Source organism: Sorghum bicolor, chromosome 2 (genome assembly GCF_000003195.3).
Source record: "Sorghum bicolor cultivar BTx623 chromosome 2, Sorghum_bicolor_NCBIv3, whole genome shotgun sequence".
NCBI lineage: Eukaryota > Viridiplantae > Streptophyta > Magnoliopsida > Poales > Poaceae > Sorghum > Sorghum bicolor.
This window is the reverse complement of record NC_012871.2, coordinates 77,442,032-77,461,235: the sequence shown is the minus strand read 5'-3', so window position 1 is coordinate 77,461,235 and position 19,204 is coordinate 77,442,032. Positions and strand designations below refer to the sequence as shown.

General features: G+C 41.9%; 3 protein-coding genes and 1 non-coding gene across 6 annotated transcripts; 2 read left to right on the top strand and 2 right to left on the bottom strand.

Annotated features, from left to right (window-relative positions):
• On the top strand, window positions 1,248-5,244 carry LOC8077519 (26S protease regulatory subunit 4 homolog). The gene is made up of 5 exons (XM_002463395.2): window positions 1,248-1,853; window positions 2,516-2,761; window positions 2,951-3,337; window positions 3,423-3,563; window positions 4,929-5,244. Exons 1-5 carry the CDS (start codon window positions 1,368-1,370, stop codon window positions 5,010-5,012), a joined length of 1,344 nt encoding a protein of 447 aa, XP_002463440.1. The 5' UTR covers window positions 1,248-1,367; the 3' UTR covers window positions 5,013-5,244.
• Window positions 7,649-12,632, top strand: LOC8084980 (mitochondrial import inner membrane translocase subunit TIM44-2). Its single transcript, XM_002463394.2, has 15 exons — window positions 7,649-7,804; window positions 7,943-8,007; window positions 8,702-8,808; window positions 8,966-9,040; window positions 9,135-9,210; window positions 9,324-9,368; window positions 9,454-9,861; window positions 9,947-10,015; window positions 10,102-10,166; window positions 10,499-10,567; window positions 10,642-10,714; window positions 10,999-11,103; window positions 11,336-11,407; window positions 11,498-11,560; window positions 12,169-12,632. The coding sequence occupies exons 2-15, from the start codon at window positions 7,945-7,947 to the stop codon at window positions 12,301-12,303; spliced, it is 1,425 nt and encodes a 474-aa protein (XP_002463439.1). The 5' UTR covers window positions 7,649-7,804; window positions 7,943-7,944; the 3' UTR covers window positions 12,304-12,632.
• TRNAL-AAG lies at window positions 13,990-14,070 on the bottom strand. The gene has a single exon. It is a non-coding gene; the product is annotated as a tRNA-Leu (tRNA).
• On the bottom strand, window positions 14,095-17,971 carry LOC8084978. Of its 3 annotated transcripts, none has more exons than XM_021452975.1 (9): window positions 17,624-17,971; window positions 17,364-17,545; window positions 17,136-17,277; window positions 16,856-16,997; window positions 16,677-16,753; window positions 14,925-16,569; window positions 14,648-14,749; window positions 14,430-14,543; window positions 14,095-14,264 (listed from the first exon to the last, which is right to left on the bottom strand). In XM_021452975.1, exons 1-9 carry the CDS (start codon window positions 17,797-17,799, stop codon window positions 14,202-14,204), a joined length of 2,643 nt encoding a protein of 880 aa, XP_021308650.1. In that variant the 5' UTR covers window positions 17,800-17,971; the 3' UTR covers window positions 14,095-14,201. The 3 variants fall into 3 exon arrangements, with proteins under 3 accessions (XP_021308650.1, XP_021308651.1, XP_021308652.1); XM_021452976.1 differs by having other exon boundaries at window positions 14,095-14,261; XM_021452977.1 differs by lacking the exons at window positions 17,136-17,277; window positions 17,364-17,545; window positions 17,624-17,971 and having other exon boundaries at window positions 16,856-17,123.

Sequence of the window (19,204 nt, the reverse complement as noted above, 5' to 3'; positions counted from 1 at the left end):
ATTATATACATTTTACCTTTCTTTTATTTTTTTCTTATTATCTTTATGATGTTCTATATTTTTTATGTTTATGTAGTATAAAGTGTATTATTATTATTTTTTTTATTTGGCCGTTCTGAGGACAAGAAAATTTTGTTATGGAGACCAAGTGGCATAGGGGCATTCAAGTCTATTGCCAGACCACTTAACTGCGGTTAGGCTTCAGAATGGACGGAATGGCACACATGTATAGTCGAAGATAAAGTTGGGCACAGCAGTGCGAAATAACTTTTTAGTGACATGGTGGTTTGGTCAATCTTTCGTAATGGTATACAAATAAAAAGCTCTAAAAACTATTCATTAAAATCATAATTTCTATATATAGTGTCTATAAAAATTAATAGGTATAAAAACTAGCATCGGGAGTGCTCTTAAGAATCTTGAGAACGCTGCAGGATCCAATAGTTGGTTATTTAAGTGGTCGATCAGCTCGCTCACCCTCCAAAGTATGTAGTAGAGCTAGCATACTGGCCGACGAAATAACCCATCTCTCTCTCGGGATCCAATGCAATTTTGTGTTGCAGATATTAGGCCGGACTTAATGCATGTTTCATGTAAGTGTCATGTACATTAAATAACGTATCATATAAGCAAAATTGCTGATTTGACAGGGTCATTAAATGAAGGAGTTTCATCAGATGAGAGAAGAGTTTCATCCTTATGAAACTCATATGGCTCGATTACCTAGTTTATAGTCTTGCTAACTGTACCATAAGGCCATCCTCAATGGGAGTTTCATGACACAGTTTCCAACACATCAATATTTTGGAAAACAGTGCATAGGAGTTTCATGGGGATGAAACTCTCTCTACTCCCATGAAACTATTATCATCTCTCTTCATTAATATAGCGCCACATCAGCATATTTAATGTGCATGAAACTCTAATAAAACTCTCATTGAGACTGGCCTAAAACTATGCATTGAGACTGACTTTAGTCCCAGTATATCGACTTTCTCTAAAATAAAACTTCTCTAGCATCCAGGATAAGTTCGTTCTTTCTGCAACTAAACTCAAAAAAAAAAAAAAACAACAGGTGCACACAAGGCGTGCGTGTCTACTGACACATGAAGCCCATACGGCAAGGCCTGATCCAGTATGACGACGGGCCGCAAGAAACCTAGCCCCATCAACATCACGGCCCATGCGGCCCAGACAGGGACCGTCCCTTCCCTTCATCTTGCTGGGGAAGTTGAAGTCGGAGGAAGAAAAAGGAGCCCCAGCAGCCTCGCATTTGCGTCGCATCCAAGCTCCCTTCCCTAGGGTTGTTCCCTTCCCCGAACCCAAACCCAAATCCAAATCCAAAGCAAGCACTTCGTCGGCGGACCATGGGGCAGGGCACTCCGGGAGGGATGGGCAAGCAGGGCGGCGCCGGCGACCGCAAGCCGGGGGACGGCGGCGATAAGAAGGACAAGAAGTTCGAGCCGCCGGCCGCGCCTTCCCGCGTCGGCCGCAAGCAGCGCAAGCAGAAGGGCGCCGAGGCGGCCGCGCGTCTCCCCAACGTCGCCCCGCTCTCCAAGTGCCGACTCCGCCTCCTCAAGCTCGAGCGGGTCAAGGACTACCTCCTCATGGAGGAGGAGTTCGTCGCCGCGCAGGAGCGCCTCCGTCCCCAGGAGGACAAGGCCGAGGAGGACCGATCCAAGGTCGACGACCTCCGCGGCACCCCCATGAGCGTCGGATCCCTCGAAGAGATCATCGACGAGAGCCACGCCATCGTCTCCTCCTCCGTCGGACCCGAGTACTACGTTGGCATCCTATCCTTCGTCGACAAGGACCAGCTCGAGCCGGGATGCTCAATCCTCATGCACAACAAGGTCCTCTTGTTTCTAATTTTTATCCCGCGCTACGACCCTACCCTAATTGGCCGGACCGGATCTAAGCACCATCGATCTATTTATCTCCCTCCCTCCTTCCCTCCGATCTAATGCTAGCTGGTTACTTTCTTGCTGGTCACTGGGAGAGGTTGCTTGTAGAGGCTACTGATGGAGGGTGTTTGTAATCTCTGTGCTGGGGATCTGTACCCAAAATTATTAGGGACATAAACTAGGCAAACGGCGATTGTTCATGTTCAAATCAAGGATTATGACCAACTAAGATTGTTCATGTTCATGACTCAGTACACAATCTGTTATATTCCCTGTAGTCGTTTAGTGTGGTAATTGTCCACTTACTCCTGTAAGTCGTTTAGTGTGGTAGTTGTCCACTTACTCCTGTAACATGTTTATGTTACTCACTATAATGACTTTATCTTAGGATTCATATTGTGTGCTATGTCCGACTGCTCTACAGAAGGCCATATTGCTTTTCATGTTGAACAATTATACATGTATTCATTTTAGTATCATTCGTAGGAATTTCCTACTAGACTCTTTCCCTACATACTCGGTTGTGCTCAGTAATCTTTTGTTGTGCATGCATTAGTGGATTTTTTTACAACTTGGTAGAGCTTGTTTTCTCACTCAAATGTTTACTTCAGGTTCTCTCTGTGGTTGGTATATTGCAAGATGAAGTTGATCCTATGGTATCTGTGATGAAAGTTGAGAAAGCTCCTCTGGAATCTTATGCTGACATTGGTGGACTAGATGCTCAGATTCAAGAAATTAAAGAGGCAGTTGAGCTTCCCTTGACTCATCCTGAGCTGTATGAAGACATTGGGATCAGGCCCCCCAAGGGAGTCATATTATATGGAGAACCTGGAACAGGAAAAACTCTACTCGCCAAGGTCAGTGCTCAGGCTTGCAAGCATACAAGATATCTATTATATTGCTTTGCTTAGTATTGTAGGGGCAGGTGTCGATCCTCAATGATATCTGCGTTTGCTATGTTTATCCAAATTATGCATTCTTTTTCTATGCCCCAGTTTTCAAATAGCATGTACTTGGGAAGTGATTACTTGAAACTGTCTCTGCAGGCTGTTGCTAACTCAACATCTGCAACTTTCTTGCGTGTTGTCGGTAGTGAGCTTATTCAAAAGTACCTTGGGGATGGTCCCAAGCTAGTCAGAGAATTGTTTAGGGTGGCTGATGAACTTTCTCCCTCAATAGTCTTTATTGATGAGATTGACGCAGTTGGAACAAAGAGGTATGATGCTCATTCAGGAGGAGAGCGTGAGATCCAAAGAACTATGTTGGAGCTGCTGAATCAGCTAGATGGTTTTGACTCACGTGGAGATGTTAAAGTTATTCTAGCAACAAACCGCATTGAAAGTCTTGATCCTGCTTTGCTTCGGCCAGGCCGTATAGACCGGAAGATTGAATTTCCTCTCCCAGATATTAAAACTAGGCGACGCATCTTCCAGGTACTGTAACATCTGTAAATAGTAATATTTACATTATCAATGTTCTTAATACCTTTTGTCCTTACAAAGGTTGTAAACTGTGCAGATTCACACGGCAAAAATGACATTAGCTGACGATGTGAACTTGGAAGAGTTTGTTATGACCAAAGACGAGTTTTCGGGCGCTGATATTAAGGCGATCTGCACGGAGGCTGGATTGCTCGCCTTAAGAGAACGTAGAATGAAGGTGAACCTGAACACTTATCCCTTCTTCGATTGATATAAAACTTTTTTGGGTGAATTCAAGTATTCAAATAACTCAACTTCTTATTTGCTATCGAATTGGAATTATATTTGGGTGTATTTAACTTAAACCATTGTGTATGCTAACTGGGCAGTTCTCTTGCTGTTGCCTTGCTGAAGATGTAGTTATCTGCTGCATGTTGCACAATGTCATCGTTTTTTTAGGAAAACTGGAGTTTCAAAATCTAGTTGCATATAAGAAAGTAAAGGTATCCAGTTTCAACAAGAAAAGAAAAGATAGAGCGTTATAGACCAAAATAAAACTAATAACATGTACATGCAACTGATAGAGGGAAGGCAACAAAGGCCACAAAATCACTGCATGAGTTTGTATATCATTCATCACTTGTTTGTCCTTGCTGTCAGCATATCCATCAAGTCTTTTTCTTCGCCTCACTGTATAGGAGACATGATTTGTGCTACATTGCAAAATAGGTGTGCCCTGTTCGCTTGGCTGAAAAGCCATGGCAAAAATTGCTATTCGCTGATTTGTTGTGAGAGAAAAACACTACTGAATGGCAGGTAGTTTCAGCTGTTAAGCTCAAACACTACTGTTTGACATTATTTTAAGAAGCCTATCAGATGATGCACTTTTCATGATATCAGCACATGCAAAGGGGCTGATTGTAGGAAATCTCTGTTTGCCATTCAATGGGACATTCTTAGCTTTTGTAGAGGTTTCCAGAACTGTGTAGTGCGTACACCTGTGAAGGTGAGCACAGGGTTGATGCTCCATGTCCATTTGCATAGCAAAAATTGTCATAATGTTGTGTACTTCAAATATAATACTTTGATCTGTTGTACGTGGAAATGCCAATACCTTAACAGGTTTTTAAAGCCTGAGAAACATTGGTTTCTTGTGTCTAACCATGTGAGCTGACCAATTGGGAAAGAGTTGTTTTGATGAATGGAAACTGTTGCATTGCTTTTTCCTAGAGTACATGCATGGCATGTTCTTCCACTGGATCAAGTTTTGTTGTGTGCGTCAGGGCAACTTTTTTGCACATAGATTTATGCATGAGCATATGTGGTTCTTTTCTGCTCCTGACAATCTGTTGCATGTTTGATATCTTGGTTTGTTATCACTTGCCATTGGTAATATCTGAACACATAATCTGTGCAACTCTTTTAACTGATCAAATTTTGTTAAGTACTACTAGTTCGTCAATAGGAACTGCTGTTTGGCTTCACCTTGATCATTAGATTTCAGTGTGTATTACCGAATGTGCTTGTACATGTAACTATGTCTGAACATATAGTACTTCATGGCTCCATTTGGCATTGCTGATGTTTTGTTTTGGGTACCCAGGTGACCCATGCAGATTTCAAGAAGGCAAAGGAGAAGGTGATGTACAAGAAGAAGGAAGGTGTTCCGGATGGTCTCTACATGTAGATGTAGCGAATTGGAGCCTCGTGCCTTGTCAGAACAAGTTATCCTATTGTACTAGCGCCTCTCGTCATCATGGGAGATATGTTGGGTTGGTTGCCACAATTACTTGTTGCACATTGAGCTAAGTGGTCGGAGAACGTGTATTATCCTTTGATTGTTTCTAGTAAAATTTCCCTTTTGGAGAATGCTGGAATGTTGCGCTAGAAATATGCATCGGCTACCAGTATCCTCACAAGAAACACTCATTATGTGCTCCGTTCCGCGCCCATGTGGCGTGCTGTCTGCTTGATCGCATGGTGAATTGAGCACGTTTGCATAGATGAAAATGCTGGAGATGCCCGTCAGCTTGTGATGGGATTCCACTGCAAAAGTGGCACCACGAATCAGTGGTTAGGCATTCAGATGGTATTAGGTCATCCGCGGTGAGTGCTGGTGAGTGGTGACTGGTGTCACTATAGATGAAATCTTGGATATTAGAGGAAATTGGCATGTTTTTCAATATCTATATGTAAAGCTGTCGTCTGTAGTTGAAAAGCAAATAATAAGGATACGTCTCAAGCAAACTAAAATACATGTAAAGCACGCAGAAATATATTATGAACATACCATGAACAAATGCCAAAGGTCCTCTAGCTGCACTGGTTAGAGGATTCCGGCGGCACCCCTCAGGTCTTCAATCCCTTACTAAAGTAACAGGTCGGTGGCCGTCTCGTCTCACATGGGTGCGGATATGGATACAAAATGTTACCCTTTCTGGTAAACAATTTGTTAAGAACGGTTATTTACTCCACTCACACATTGATATCGACTGTCATCCCTAGGTGTGGTATGGATTGGATTGTGGGCAGAATAGATGAAAATCATTTGCATTGATCGACTGTTATTTACATGTAAGTACTAACGGGTGAACTGACATACACATACACATACACCGTGGGTAAAATCTTAATCGTACGTGCAATTGCAGGTGAGATTTTATTTATATTTACACCCACACACATGGGATAGAGTCTAGTTTTGTTTGGTAAAACTTATCGCTTGTCTGAAAAGTCAAGTCATGACTAAAACTATTGTTCGTTGATTTATTAAAAGAAAAATACTGTTGACTGGCAGAAAAAAGTACGGCTTATAAAACAAGCGAACAGGCTTTAGTCTTTAATAATCTGAAATTAGACACTAAACGAGGGGTCCTGGTACGGTCTTTCAGCTCTTCCGCATGACAGCAAAGGAAAGCAAGAAGTGCAATAAGATGGACAAGCAGCAGCACACATCCACCTGGGAGGGACTGGGAACCCCGACCCCCTCCCCCGCAGGAAGGAATCCCTGCTGTTTCCGGGACGAAAATGGAACAAATTTGTTGGAAAATGCAGCAATGCGCCAGAGGCAGAGGCCCTTGCGTGCACTGAAGCCTTACATCATTGGGGGTTATTAATTGTTGAATCGAACTTTGCAAGAATTATTTCTTCCCTCAAAGAGTCTAGCAATGGCAGGTCGGAAAGAGGACTGACTCGGCTGATGACAGATTGGATGTACTCTCTAGTATAAAAAGCATGCAATCGAGTTGCTACTGAATTAGCTTTATTAGCTAGAGGACGTAAACATTCTATGATTTGGTCAGGACAAGTGTCAATGTGTGTTTGGTCTTTCATAAATGCCGATTGTAATTCGCTTGGGGCTAGCTAATAAAATTCTCTTTGCTACAATGTGTTTTTTTTTTAGAAATTTTTACCATGTTTTTTTTCCCTATATTCGCTCTATCAAACACATGCGGTAGGGATTACCTATCCACGCCAAAGAGCGTGGTCGCGGACTCGCACAACGGAACTGTCCTGTGTAGACTGGATAAATGTAAAATCAGGAAGAATAGAAAATAATAAAAACAGAAAGAAGGAAAGGAAGAAACAAGAAAAATGATAATTTTTTTAAGAATTACACAGTATAACACAGACATTCTTAATGCACACTTTCACCTCTATGAACACACTAAGCCGGCAGATCACGAGATTCATGAAGCTATTATAGGCGTCTTCACGGAGAAAAATACAAGCATCCATGTCAAGTCGAAAACTCAGATAATTAGGGTATGTTTGGTTCCACTTGCTAAATTTTAGCTAGCTAAAATTATTTTAGCTACTCTTAGATAACTAATGGAACTAAATTATTTTAGCTCTTTTTAGTCAATATGTTTGGAACTTTAGCTACTAAGAGCATCTCCAAAAATTTGGCTAAACTTAGTAGTCAAATTCTAATGTTTAGCCATTTTGTAAAATAGATAACTTCTTAAAAAAAAGAGGTTCACAACAGCCTTGCTATCAGATAGCTAGTGCCAGTGGTTGGCTATATATGGCCAACAAAAATCAAGGGATAACAAACTTTCTATTTTACAAAACCAAATAGCATATTTGTTGAAGCCTATTTTTCTACTATAAAAATTCTAAAAGGCCTCCATAACAAAAATAGCAAAGCTGTTGGAGTTGCTCTAAAGTGACTAAAGTTTAGCTAGCTAAAATTTAGCAAGGCGAACTAAATAGGGCCTTAGCTTGCACTACAAGAAATATAACCAACAATCTATGATCAGTTCGTAAAAAATAATAAATAAACTGCAATGGAAAAGCTTTGAAATAGAGTGGCCCATGCGAAGGCCCGTCGGGCTGGGCCGAACAACCCCGGACTTGGCTACCCGCGTCCGCGTGTGCTGTCTCTCTCTGCAACGACTGGGTACAGCCGCCGCCGCCGCCGCCGCCGCCCTACGCCAGGTACCGAGGCCTTCGCCGCCGACGAGCACCCACCACCAGGTATTCCGACCCCTTTCTCTCCCCTTGCTGCCGTGCGAAACCGAGCACCCAAACCCTAAGTTATTTGGCTATTTGATGCCTACAAACTTCTAACTTTTTGCAAAATCTGTCGGCTCTACATGTGTCCGTCCATGCTAGGGATGGCGACAACAGCGCTGCTCCGGGCTCTCCGGCGGCCCTCGTCCGAAGCCGCGCTGCGATTGGTGAGTGGAGTATGTTTTCTTTTAGCAATTTGGTAATCGTACTATTAGTATTTCGAGTAGTAAGCTATATGTCGACTACAATGGGAGATTTTTTTTCCCCCTCCTGAACAATAGCATATGGGCATTTGCTCCCATATCATCTGAAATAGCTTATGAGCATTTGCATCCTGTTGGATAGTAGCCAGCACCCACCAGTGCGGGTTACTTTTAGGGAGGTAAACGATGAAGTAACTTTCATGGGAAAAGTTATGTTCACTGTTGCAGTTTGAACATTGAAGGCACCATTTGTCTGCTAGACATGTTTTGTTTTTAATAATTAATTGGATTTGAAGATTTGTGTGAAATTGAATCATTTCATTGAATTTCTTGATGACTGCACAAACAAGGGACGAACGACAGTTTAAACTTGCTTGTACACCTTTTGTTAAGCTACAATTTGCTTGTTTGCAGTAGCACAAACAGCACGACTTCATCATAGGCTAGTTAGACAGTTTATTGATTTGATCCACTTAAAAAACAAAGTTCTCTGTGTCTTTTTCTTTGTTCAGTATGTAATCAAACCAATGCAGAATGCCTGTGAAGTTGTTTTTGCTGTATGCCTTATTTTCAATCCTTTTTTTTTGTTCATTTACTATGTAGCTGCATGCATTTTACTAATTCCCATCCCATTGCTGGTATGTGCTATGTGGTGTAGGCTACAAGGGCAAATGTGCAAACAACTAATGGATATAGACATCTGAATAACAGGAATCTAAGTGTTTTCAATGAGTTTTCTAAGCAACTAAAGGGTGAGGCCAAGAGGTATGTGTTATTTTTAAGGTCTCCATCATCATGAAAGCTTAAACAACTGAAATAATGATTATATACTGCTGAATCACCTTTCATGTACAATCATGGCGATCAGCATCTGTTCACTTTATTTTTTATATCATGATTTTTATTTTTATTTTTATTGCAGTAATCCTGAATTCCAGAAATCCATGAAGGAGTTCGGTGAGAAACTTGGTGTGGTGAAGGAAGATCTCAAAGTAAGGTAAGTTGCAAAATTATTGCACTACTTTCAGTTTTGAATCATATACACATAGTAGTAAGTTATGATATATTCTGCAACAATATCATATTTGCAGAACTAAGAAAACGACTGAGACAATATACAAGAGTGTTGATGATGTTTGGAGTGAAGCTGAGGAGACATCTAAAAAGGTAGGCCAGTGACAGTGGTCAAGGATGATTGTTTGACACTAATAACTGTACCCTATTTATTTGTTTATTTTTATGCTCATAGATTTATGAGGGCATTCTTTTTCCACTTGTAGGTTACTGCAAATATCAAAGAAAAAATGTTTGCTGCTAAAGAAGAGGTAAGGATAAATAAATATCACTCTGATACAGTACTGACTGTGATTTCGTAAACATGTATTATTTGCCTTGATGAATTGTTTACAGGTAAAGGAAAGTTTTGGAGTCGGAAAAGAAGAGAGTACAAGTTGCAGGGATGGTTCGCCTGAAGCTTCAAAACATGAGAAAACTGGGACATCCTCGCATTCAGATGGCACGTCTGAAGATGCCACAAACAGCCATACATTGTTCACTAAATTGAAGTCAACAATCTCATCTGCTTCACCAGTGGTATCCGGCGCATTTGCAAAGTTGAAGGACACAAAAGTCTCAACTTTAGCTAAGCAGGGATATGAAATCGTCAAGGATGAATTAAGCTCTAGCTCTAGCAGAAAGAAAAAACATCAAGCTAGGCATGCATCTGCTAAAGTAGAAAAGAGTACAAGAACCGATTTAGTTCTTACGCCAACAAAAAGGACAGTATTGGGTGAAAAATGGGAAGCATTTAAGAATAAGGTATCTTTAAGGAGATTGTTCAACTTTGCTCCTATGTTTCTCATATTGGTTTCCTATCTGAAGTCCTATTTTTTCTCTCTTTAAGATCCAAGGTCACCCCGTCTATAAAAGAGTGGATGAATACACCAAGCCTGTTGTAACAAAGGGACAAGAGGTACCATCACAATGCTGTACAAATGTATTTTGTCAAACCTAGTTTTCTCTTGCAGTGATATCCATGTTTTGTGTATGCAAATGCAGGTTGCTGAAGATGTCAGGGAAAGATGGGAGACAAGTGACAATCCAGTGGTTCAGAAAATTCAAGAGTACTATGTGCCCCATCATTCTTTGTTTTATCTGGTTATGGAATTTGATTGATTCAATCTGAACTATGCTATACTATTGATTTCTGTTGGCATTTAGCACATTACATTTAGGTCTTGAAAGCACCAAGTAATGCAACTGACTGGTGCATTCATGGCTGCAAATCCATTGGTGATTGCACTTCATTAGTAGCACAAATAGGGATAAAAAATAATCAATGTAATAATCTCTTTCTTGAATGTACGAATCAATTGTACACCCCCCTCCCCTATTTCATCATATGATTTTTTTTTTTCTGACGCGTCCCTGATTTTTCATCGTTCATTCCTTCTAGCTTGAATGAATCTTTGCTTGAAGAAACCTCAGCTGCGGTGACATTCAGGGAAATTCGGCAACGAGACCCGTAAGGCGTGTGCAACTTAACTTTGAGGGACTCACGGCGTAATTGAATTATATATCACCTTTTTTTTTGCACAGGTCCTTTTCTCTTTCTGATTTTGTTGCCGATGTCCAAGAAACGATCAAGCCAGTTCTAACTGCATATTCAAAGGTAACCCATGTCTTACTAACGAGAAATTCTTTCCTTGTTTGAACTAGTGTGATTGCTGACTGTCCTAAAGAGATAGGCTGGTTCTATATTACTTTTTCCTATATTTTTTTGGTGAAAGATTAAATTTGTTGCGCTTATTATGACACTGGGGAGTTCCAGATAAGTTTATAATGTGAAGTTCAAAGGGATTGATTGAGATTCTGTCTAATTTACATGATAAATCAGCCCACTCATATACACTTTCAGAATTTTGGTCATTTCACAGTTACATATTATGCTTTCAGGGTGATGTGGAGACTCTAAAAAAATATTGCACCAAGGAAGTGATTGAGCGCTGCAAAGGAGAGAGAGAAGCTTATGCATCACAGGGAATATTTTTTGATCACAAAGTAGGTCATGGTTCAACGATGTCTTGGACAGTCCCTTTCCCATAGCTTATTTGAATCTAGTATTGAAATTCAACTCAGTCACAATTGATTGCTATGTTCTGTAGTTTTTTTTCTTCATTATTGACTGTAGCTTTGTTGCTCTTAAGGTGGGAAGAAACATAAGATCCTGCTGCCTTTTTTTTTTAAAAAAAAAAGAGACCAAAATTTTTCTTATATTCCATTGCCTTTACAGATCCTGCACATTTCAGAAGCTGATGTATTGGAAACAAAAATGTTTGGATCTTCACCCATAATTATCTTACGCGTAAGTGAATTAGTGGTATGCTGATTTAAGTTTGCCCTTTTTTAGTTTAATCTACTTACAGTGTATGCTTGCTTCCAATATATATTTCAGTTCCAAACTCAGCAGATATACTGTGTCCGAGATCGAGAAGGACAAGTCACAGAAGGAGGACAGGTAGGCTTTATTTTTTCGGATATTGTAAATAAAAAAATTCCTATCTTTATGTTTGGCGTATATGGTCGAGTCATTATAAGATAGCCCAATCATGATCTCGGTGACAGATTTTGTCTCATAAGATGATCCCTCTCATCCTGACATATGATACTTGAGACAATATACCCTGATGAATGAATTTATCTGTTATTTTGCAACTTGTGTAGAACCAAGCAGTTTCACAAACACTCCACTTGACTCTGGGCAAATAATGTTTAGGTAGAATTTTCAAGGTGAAATGTTTCCTTGGTGGTTTCAAAAAGGGCAGTTGTCTCTGAACCTGAGTGGGGTGCTGCAGAATTTAGTCTTATGTTGGTAAAGTTTACTATATCATAGCTAATGCCATTGTTAGATGTGAGGTTGGTTTATATGAATAGCACAAGCTGATGTCCATGATATATATTAGTGTGAAAGGTGCGCCAGACTTCATGCACCTCTTAAATAGCTGAGTTTATAGTGTGTTGAGGAATGGTGGCATGCTCGTATTGTCTTGCCTCAGTTGGCCGGTAGACCTGTAGTTGACATTTGATTTAAGTAACAGTTCTTTTTTTGTGACTGGAATGTGCCAGGATACCATCCAAACCGTCTTCTATTCGTGGGCTATGCAACTCATGGACAGTGACGAGGTGCCAGAAGAAGAATCCTATTACCCAGTCTGGCGGTTGCGTGAGATGCAACAAGCTGGCATAAAAGCTCTCATATAGAGCATTTCATCATTTTGTTCTACTCTTCCTTCATTGAATCAGCTGCTCAATGAGCAATGTGCACGAACGTTGCCCTCGGTGCAAGAAATTTTCCACAGATTGTTTTATATATATATATGTCCTGATGGTAGCAGTTTCTTCCTATTCTTTTTTGCTGATGTATCTAACGCATGTCACTCGCAGAGTTAGCTGTTATTCTCAATGTTGGCTGAGAAAGGCTTGTAAGCAGCATATACTGATAGTAACTTTGTTTTTGCCCCAACTGGAAATGAAACACACGTCGGTGTGGTGTTGTCAAGACTGCCAGAGGCACTGGGCACTGCCAAAAATATGTGACTGTAATGCCCAAGAGGGACTTTCTCAGCTCAGCCATGTGCCCATGTGCTTGAAAATGCTTTACAATTTGCATTCGCAGATCTGGAGCTGCGTCAATTTGTAGTAGAAATACAGAACATTAATTGCCGTCCCTTTTGAGCAGGCAAGATTTGTAGCCTAGCTCAAACACAAGTCTCAAATAAGATATAATTCAAGGTTTTAACTTGGAGCACAAAAAAGATTCGATTGAATAGTGGAACGTGCTTAATAACAGCCACTTGTTAATGACAGGCGATATAATATCACTTCGATTAAAAAGTGATAAGTGCAATTTGACCCACTTGATATGTGATATGACTCATAAAGGAACGTCCATACTCGTACGGTCTGAATATATTTAATTTAATTCTGTGGTTGAAATCTATAAGGCCCTGTTTAGATTGGGAACGAAAATTTTTTGGGTGTCACATCGGATGTGTCGGAAGGATGTCGGGAAGAGTTTTTAGAAACTAATAAAAAAACAAATTATATAGCTCGTCAGGAAACTGCAAGACAAATTTATTAAGCATAATTAATCTGTCATTAGCATATGTGGGTTACTGTAGCACTTAAGGCTAATCATAGAGTAACTAGGCTTAAAAGATTCGTCTCGCGATTCTTAACTAAACTGTGTAGTTAGTTTATTTTTTTATCTACATTTAATGTTTCATGCATGTGTCCAAAGATTCGATGGGATGGATGAAAAATTTTTGGGTGGGAAACTAAACAGGGCCTAAGCCTCAACAATTCTCTACAAACAATATAAGAAGAGTAGCTTAAAACAGCGAAAAAAAACATGTGTGTTGAAATGTTTAAGCCTCTTAATTCTCTACATCTACAAACAATACAAGAACAGGAGTAGATCAAGACAGGAAAAAAGGCAACCTATAACTACAAGCCTCAGCAATTTTCTACAAACAATTAAAAGAACAAAGAGTAGCTTAAAAACAGGAAAAAGAAAAAAAATTCTACAAACAATTAGAATAGAAGAACAAAGAGTAGCTTAAAAACAGGAAAAAGAAAAAAAATTCTACAAACAATTAGAATTAAAAGAACAAAGAGTAGCTTTAAAACAGGAAAAAGAAAAAAAAATTCTACAAACAATTAGAAGAACAAAGAGTAGCTTAAAAACAGGAAAAAGGAAAAAAATTCTACAAACAATTAGAAGAACAAAGAGTAGATTAAAAACAGGAAAAGGAAAAAAAAATCTACAAACAATTAGAAGAATAAAGAGTAGCTTAAAAACAGGAAAAGGAAAAAAAATGTTGAGAGTGGGATTTGAACCCACGCCCTTTCGGGAGAGTAGCTTAAAAACAGGAAAAGGAAAAAAAATGTTGAGAGTGGGATTTGAACCCACGCCCTTTCGGACCAGAACCTTAATCTGGCGCCTTAGACCAACTCGGCCATCTCAACTGTTGTTCGCATAGAAGAATTTAATTTAATAAAATATATATGGGATCCATATTTGTAAGTATGCAGGGGCAGGGCTTCTGCAGCTGCATCACCCAATGTTACTATCCATCACAGGGGATACAATAAATCATTCATTCACTGCCATCGCTCCAGCTTTCCTCACTGTGAACCTCATTGTTGTTTGCGTGAGCCTGCTTCATTTACAAGTGGCAGTCATATTAGACTAGAGCCATGTTCAATTCACTAGTTGATCACAAGATTATCTTGTTATTCTTCTAAAAAGGACAAAAAAAACTTGAAGAAACGATCTTGTTTGAATCAACCAGGACATGTTGTTGAAATAATCATTATTTAGTTACCTTACGAATGTCATCTAATCTCTGCAGAATGGTTGCCACCTTAGAGTTGGTAGGACTCCCGGTCACAGAAGACTGAGGAGAGCTCGCTCCAGAAACTGATTTCAGTTTGAAAGACTGCAACCACCAGGCAGTATATATAATTTCAACTTTGTCAGGACAACCAAAACCATGTGATCATCGAGTTTCATGCAGGAAATGAGAATGTACGTGGTACTGACAGGATTGCCGTCCATTGCAATGTCTTTTATCTGCTTTATCAGTAAACTCCTGCTGTCCAAAATGTTTCTTGAAGGATGGATCGGGCTTGGACCATTTCGTAGCTGCAATGCAAATGACAAGAGTCTTTGTTGTGAGCTTCATGTAGTACGCATCCACTTTCGTTAATTAAACACATGAAAAGTTGGGTCACTGTTATTATTCCAGAATATGAATGTTCATGTCAAGGTGCCCTGCCTTAAGTGAAAGAAGACGCAACAACATGGAAAATAAAAATACCATGATCCTGCCGTGAGATCCAGCATCAAGCAGTGGATATTTGGGCCTTGGCACTGAAGGAGGAGGGGACATGTTCGCTAGCTCTTGTACCGCAGAGAAGAACACACTCTCGTTCTGCAGATCCTCGTGCTCTTCGCTTCGTTTCTCTGTTGAACCATGATCAGAATGTCCACTGCTACCAAATTGCTGTCTGCCTTGTTGTTGGAAACATGTGTCTGCTTGTGCCTGCGTCCGTAGGTATATCTCAGACCCGGCCTCGTCTGAAAGTATTGCAGGCACAGGGAACTCTCCAGCCTTGAGAACATTGCCTTCTGAAGCCTGCACAGCATCTTCTCGGGCTCGGAATGGCTGTGGATGCCCCGTTTCTTCAGATTCAGAACATTTCATTTCATCTCTATGAGAGGCATTGGCACTAGTATGCTCATTAGAAACCAACGTTTCTTCCGTATCCACCGGTGAAGTCTGGATGCTATGGCTATGCGCCTGTCTTATTGCCTGAATCATTTCAGTAACCTCCAGTGATTTTTTCCAAAGCGCTCTGTGTTTAGGAGATGGGGCTCGAGTCCGAGTCCCTGTATGGACTCTTTCTGACAGCCACTGCATGGGTGGAATAGGCGGAAGTGGCGGTGTTGTATCTAGTTTGGCATCTTCAGAACAAGGATTCTCAGGCAAAGCACTAGCTCGCTTCAGAACAAGACTTCCTGGCAACAGCAGGTTCCTGGAGTCAGGTGTCGTACATGTTTCAGGAGTGCTGCTGTTACTGTTACTGTTACTGCATCGATCCGTGGAAGGGTCTTCCTGTTGGTGATGTCTCTCTGCATCTACTGATACATTACAAGGTATGCTTTCATGGTGCTGCAAATAGGAGTAGCACTTGTCATTTTCAGGCAGAAGCAGGCTATGCATACTCGAATATACTGGATCAGAATGAACCAGTGTTGGCAGAAAAGCCTCTCTTGGGGTGGGGATGGCTTCAAGTTCAGGGCTGCAATCCCCAGTGCCTGTGGCTTGGCTAATCCGGAGGTTAGTAGTACCTGCCCTATCAGAGCGCGAGCAGTCGTTGTGATGCTTGATGTTGATGAAGAGCTTCCTCGGCAAGCTGCTGACTCTTGAGGCGATCATCTCAACGCTGTCTTTGTACCTCCTCGAACTTTTGCTGCAGGGTATTTCTGCGTCTGCTGAATTCTGCTTCGCCTTCAGCATGGTACTGCTGCTAAGAGCAGCACCAATTGATGTGGTAACAACATCACTGACGGATCCACTACAGGCAGTAGCACTAGCACCATGGGGATGGGGTGGTTCCTGTGTGATGATTTCTTCGTGCTCGTGATGATGAGTAGCAGCAGCAGCAGCAGTAGTAGGAAAGCGGCGAGCATCTGGAGAGAGCCATGCCTCGAAAGAGCTCGTCCTCTCGAGCTCGCTGGGGCTGGGGCTGGGCTGCGCTGTGCCGCTGCCTTGCAGCTTCTTTTCCATGTCGAGTTGAGGTGAAGACTGGACCCTGTCAACTGTTTGCTGCACTCGGAAGAGGGACCCGGCACCTGCTGCCTGCCGATGCCGATGCCGATGCTGCTTCAGCTGTCGGAGCATGGAGAGGAAGCCAGGTGACGGCGCTTCGGATGCATCTCTTTCTGTTTCTGATTCTGATCTGAGAAGCCAAGCCGCGCACAACAAATGTATAAGAAGAGAAGAACACTAAAGTAACTTTGGAAGGAAGGGGGGGCTGGCTTTGACACACAGAGAGAGAAGTGTTACTTGCAGTCAGTGACAGTGTCGGCTGACTCCGGAGGTTCAGAGTTAAATGCAGTCTGAAACTTGGGTCTGCTGGTTTCCTGCCAGAAACAAACAAACAAACAAAAAAGAGCAATACTGAATCGAACTCAAGGTGAACAATTGAGTGAGAACAAGGATTGGATTGGATTCGATTTGATTACCATGGACATGGATTTCAGATATGGCCCGCGGTTTGCTCTGACTCCGAGCGTGCCTTGCTCAAGCCTGGCAGAATGAGTCCTGAAGAAGAAGGAGGGATCGGTGTACCTCTTGAGGCACGCTCCATCGCCAGCAGCATCAAACCTGCAATTAATGCAACACCAAGATGCTTGGCTTGGATGAGGAGTAGCAGGCAGCACAGGAGTAGCAGTGCCAGTGAGAGTGAAGATGAGCATCATCGTCTCGTCTCGTATCGATCCATGATATGATATGCATGCATACTTGTCAAGGAGTGACAGCCTGGGAGGCCCGCGACAGCGCCTGATACGTTGGACGACGAGACGCGGCATCATGATCGGCGGCGTGCCTCCTCCTCCTCCTCCTCCTCCTCCTCTTCTGGGATGCGCGCGGCAGCCGAGACGGCCTGCACCACCGCAGATTGCATACGCCGTGAGCGGTGTCGTCACTTGTCAGTGGGGAGTGAAATGCATGCGCGTGTTCAATTCGTACCGGAGCTGGAGGTGGCGATGGTGAGACTGAGAGCAGCGGCGGCAGAGTTGTGGGTGGACGTCGTCGGAGGCAGGTAGAGGTCGGTCTCCAGCAGCCGCTTGGCTCTCACGGCGAGTCGTCGCCCTCGCGCCGACGCGGCCATCACTTGGTGTTGCATGTCGTCGAACACCTCCGCGGCAAGCCTGCACATCTCTCAGTCTCAGCTCAGTATGTATTATTACTGGAGTGGAGATAACAACTACGTACTAGCTAGTACGCACTCTGCGAGGTCTCCGAGCTGGCGGAGGATGGCGACGAGGCCGGCCATGGCGAGGCCCTCGAGGACCGCGTCGGGGGCATCGTTGTTGTTACGGTTGCTGCGGTTGCGGACGACGTCGCCGTGGGTGGTGCTGGTGACGCATTCGCACCGGCATCCGCACCTTGACGACAGACCCATTATATTGCCGCCACTGCTGGAGCTCACTCGATTAGCTCTCGACCGCTCCGGCCGGCCGGCTGCACTGCTACCTTCTTGTGCCTCCAGCAGCTAGCTCCACCGGCCGGCTGCGGTTAGATAGCTGCTCCATCTGCTCGGAAGAGAGCTAGCGGATCCAAGAGGATGTTGCGTATCCTTATGGCAACTTTTACTACGCGCGCGGACATGTATATAATACGTACAACACAATTATTGTACTCCGTCGTACCCTTCACTACTTCCGTAAACTTTGCTTAATTTCTTCCTTACCGATAGATGGTGCTTACTGCTTAGATCAGCATTATTTTTTTTTCACTTCTTGTATTATATATCTCGACTCGATCAGGTGCTTGATTGTTTTATTGTTCAGACAACATGCGATTTTGTTATTGTTTTCACTATAGAAAAAAAAACTTTCTTTTTTAATTTTACTAGTTGATTGCACAAAATTGTTGGCTGAAACTTTCAAAACATCCATACACCTGAAATTTGTATATATATTTTTTTTACCTACCAGTATAAGCCTATAGAATTTGGCATGGGAAATTAATCAAAACGATATATAAATCTGGCAATGCATATAATTGTTACGTTGGATCCCTTATTTCCTGATGTGTTGTTTTCAATGAAAGAAAGAAATCATTACATCATGACAAAATATATACAAGCACGTCTCACTAGAATACTAGATAGATCACATGACTGTACCTACAGCTACACCTACACCTACAAATATTGCTCAATCGTGTGACTTATTGCCAGCCTGCCTCTGCGTACCAACAACCACGTACGTACGGGCAGATCGAAACAGAATAGGCCAACCAAAACATGCATGCATGCACTGCACGTCTACTACGCGCTCTCCGAATCTACCATCCGTATAGATTCTTCCAAGCAACGATTACATATATATGCATATATAATTGTGCTGTTAGCTCAACTGCTATTTCAGTACTCGTATACTAACAATAAGCTCGTACTCAAATGTTCACCTTATCATGCAATGCATCTTAATAATTTGCAACCACATTTTCACATACCATGTGACCAAAAAATTACTACAGAGACCTGCCGGTATATATTTCACTCCTATCTATATATGCCTATAGCGTGTCGATATATATCCAAAATTTGACACTTAGCGTCCAATCAAATTTTGATTGGGTGAGTTAATTAAATCATCTCTAAATCGTCATTTATTGTAATGGAAAGTGGTATTATATATGCATGTCTTGCTGATTGACACACATCTATCAATTGATTCTCATAATCTTTTCTCTCTCTCGAAAAGCCAATGCCAAGAGCATGTCACACATATATATTAAAAGAGAAGAACAGATTCTCCTAATCGAACCCCAACAAGGTGTTTGTGTGTTCACCTCGTCAA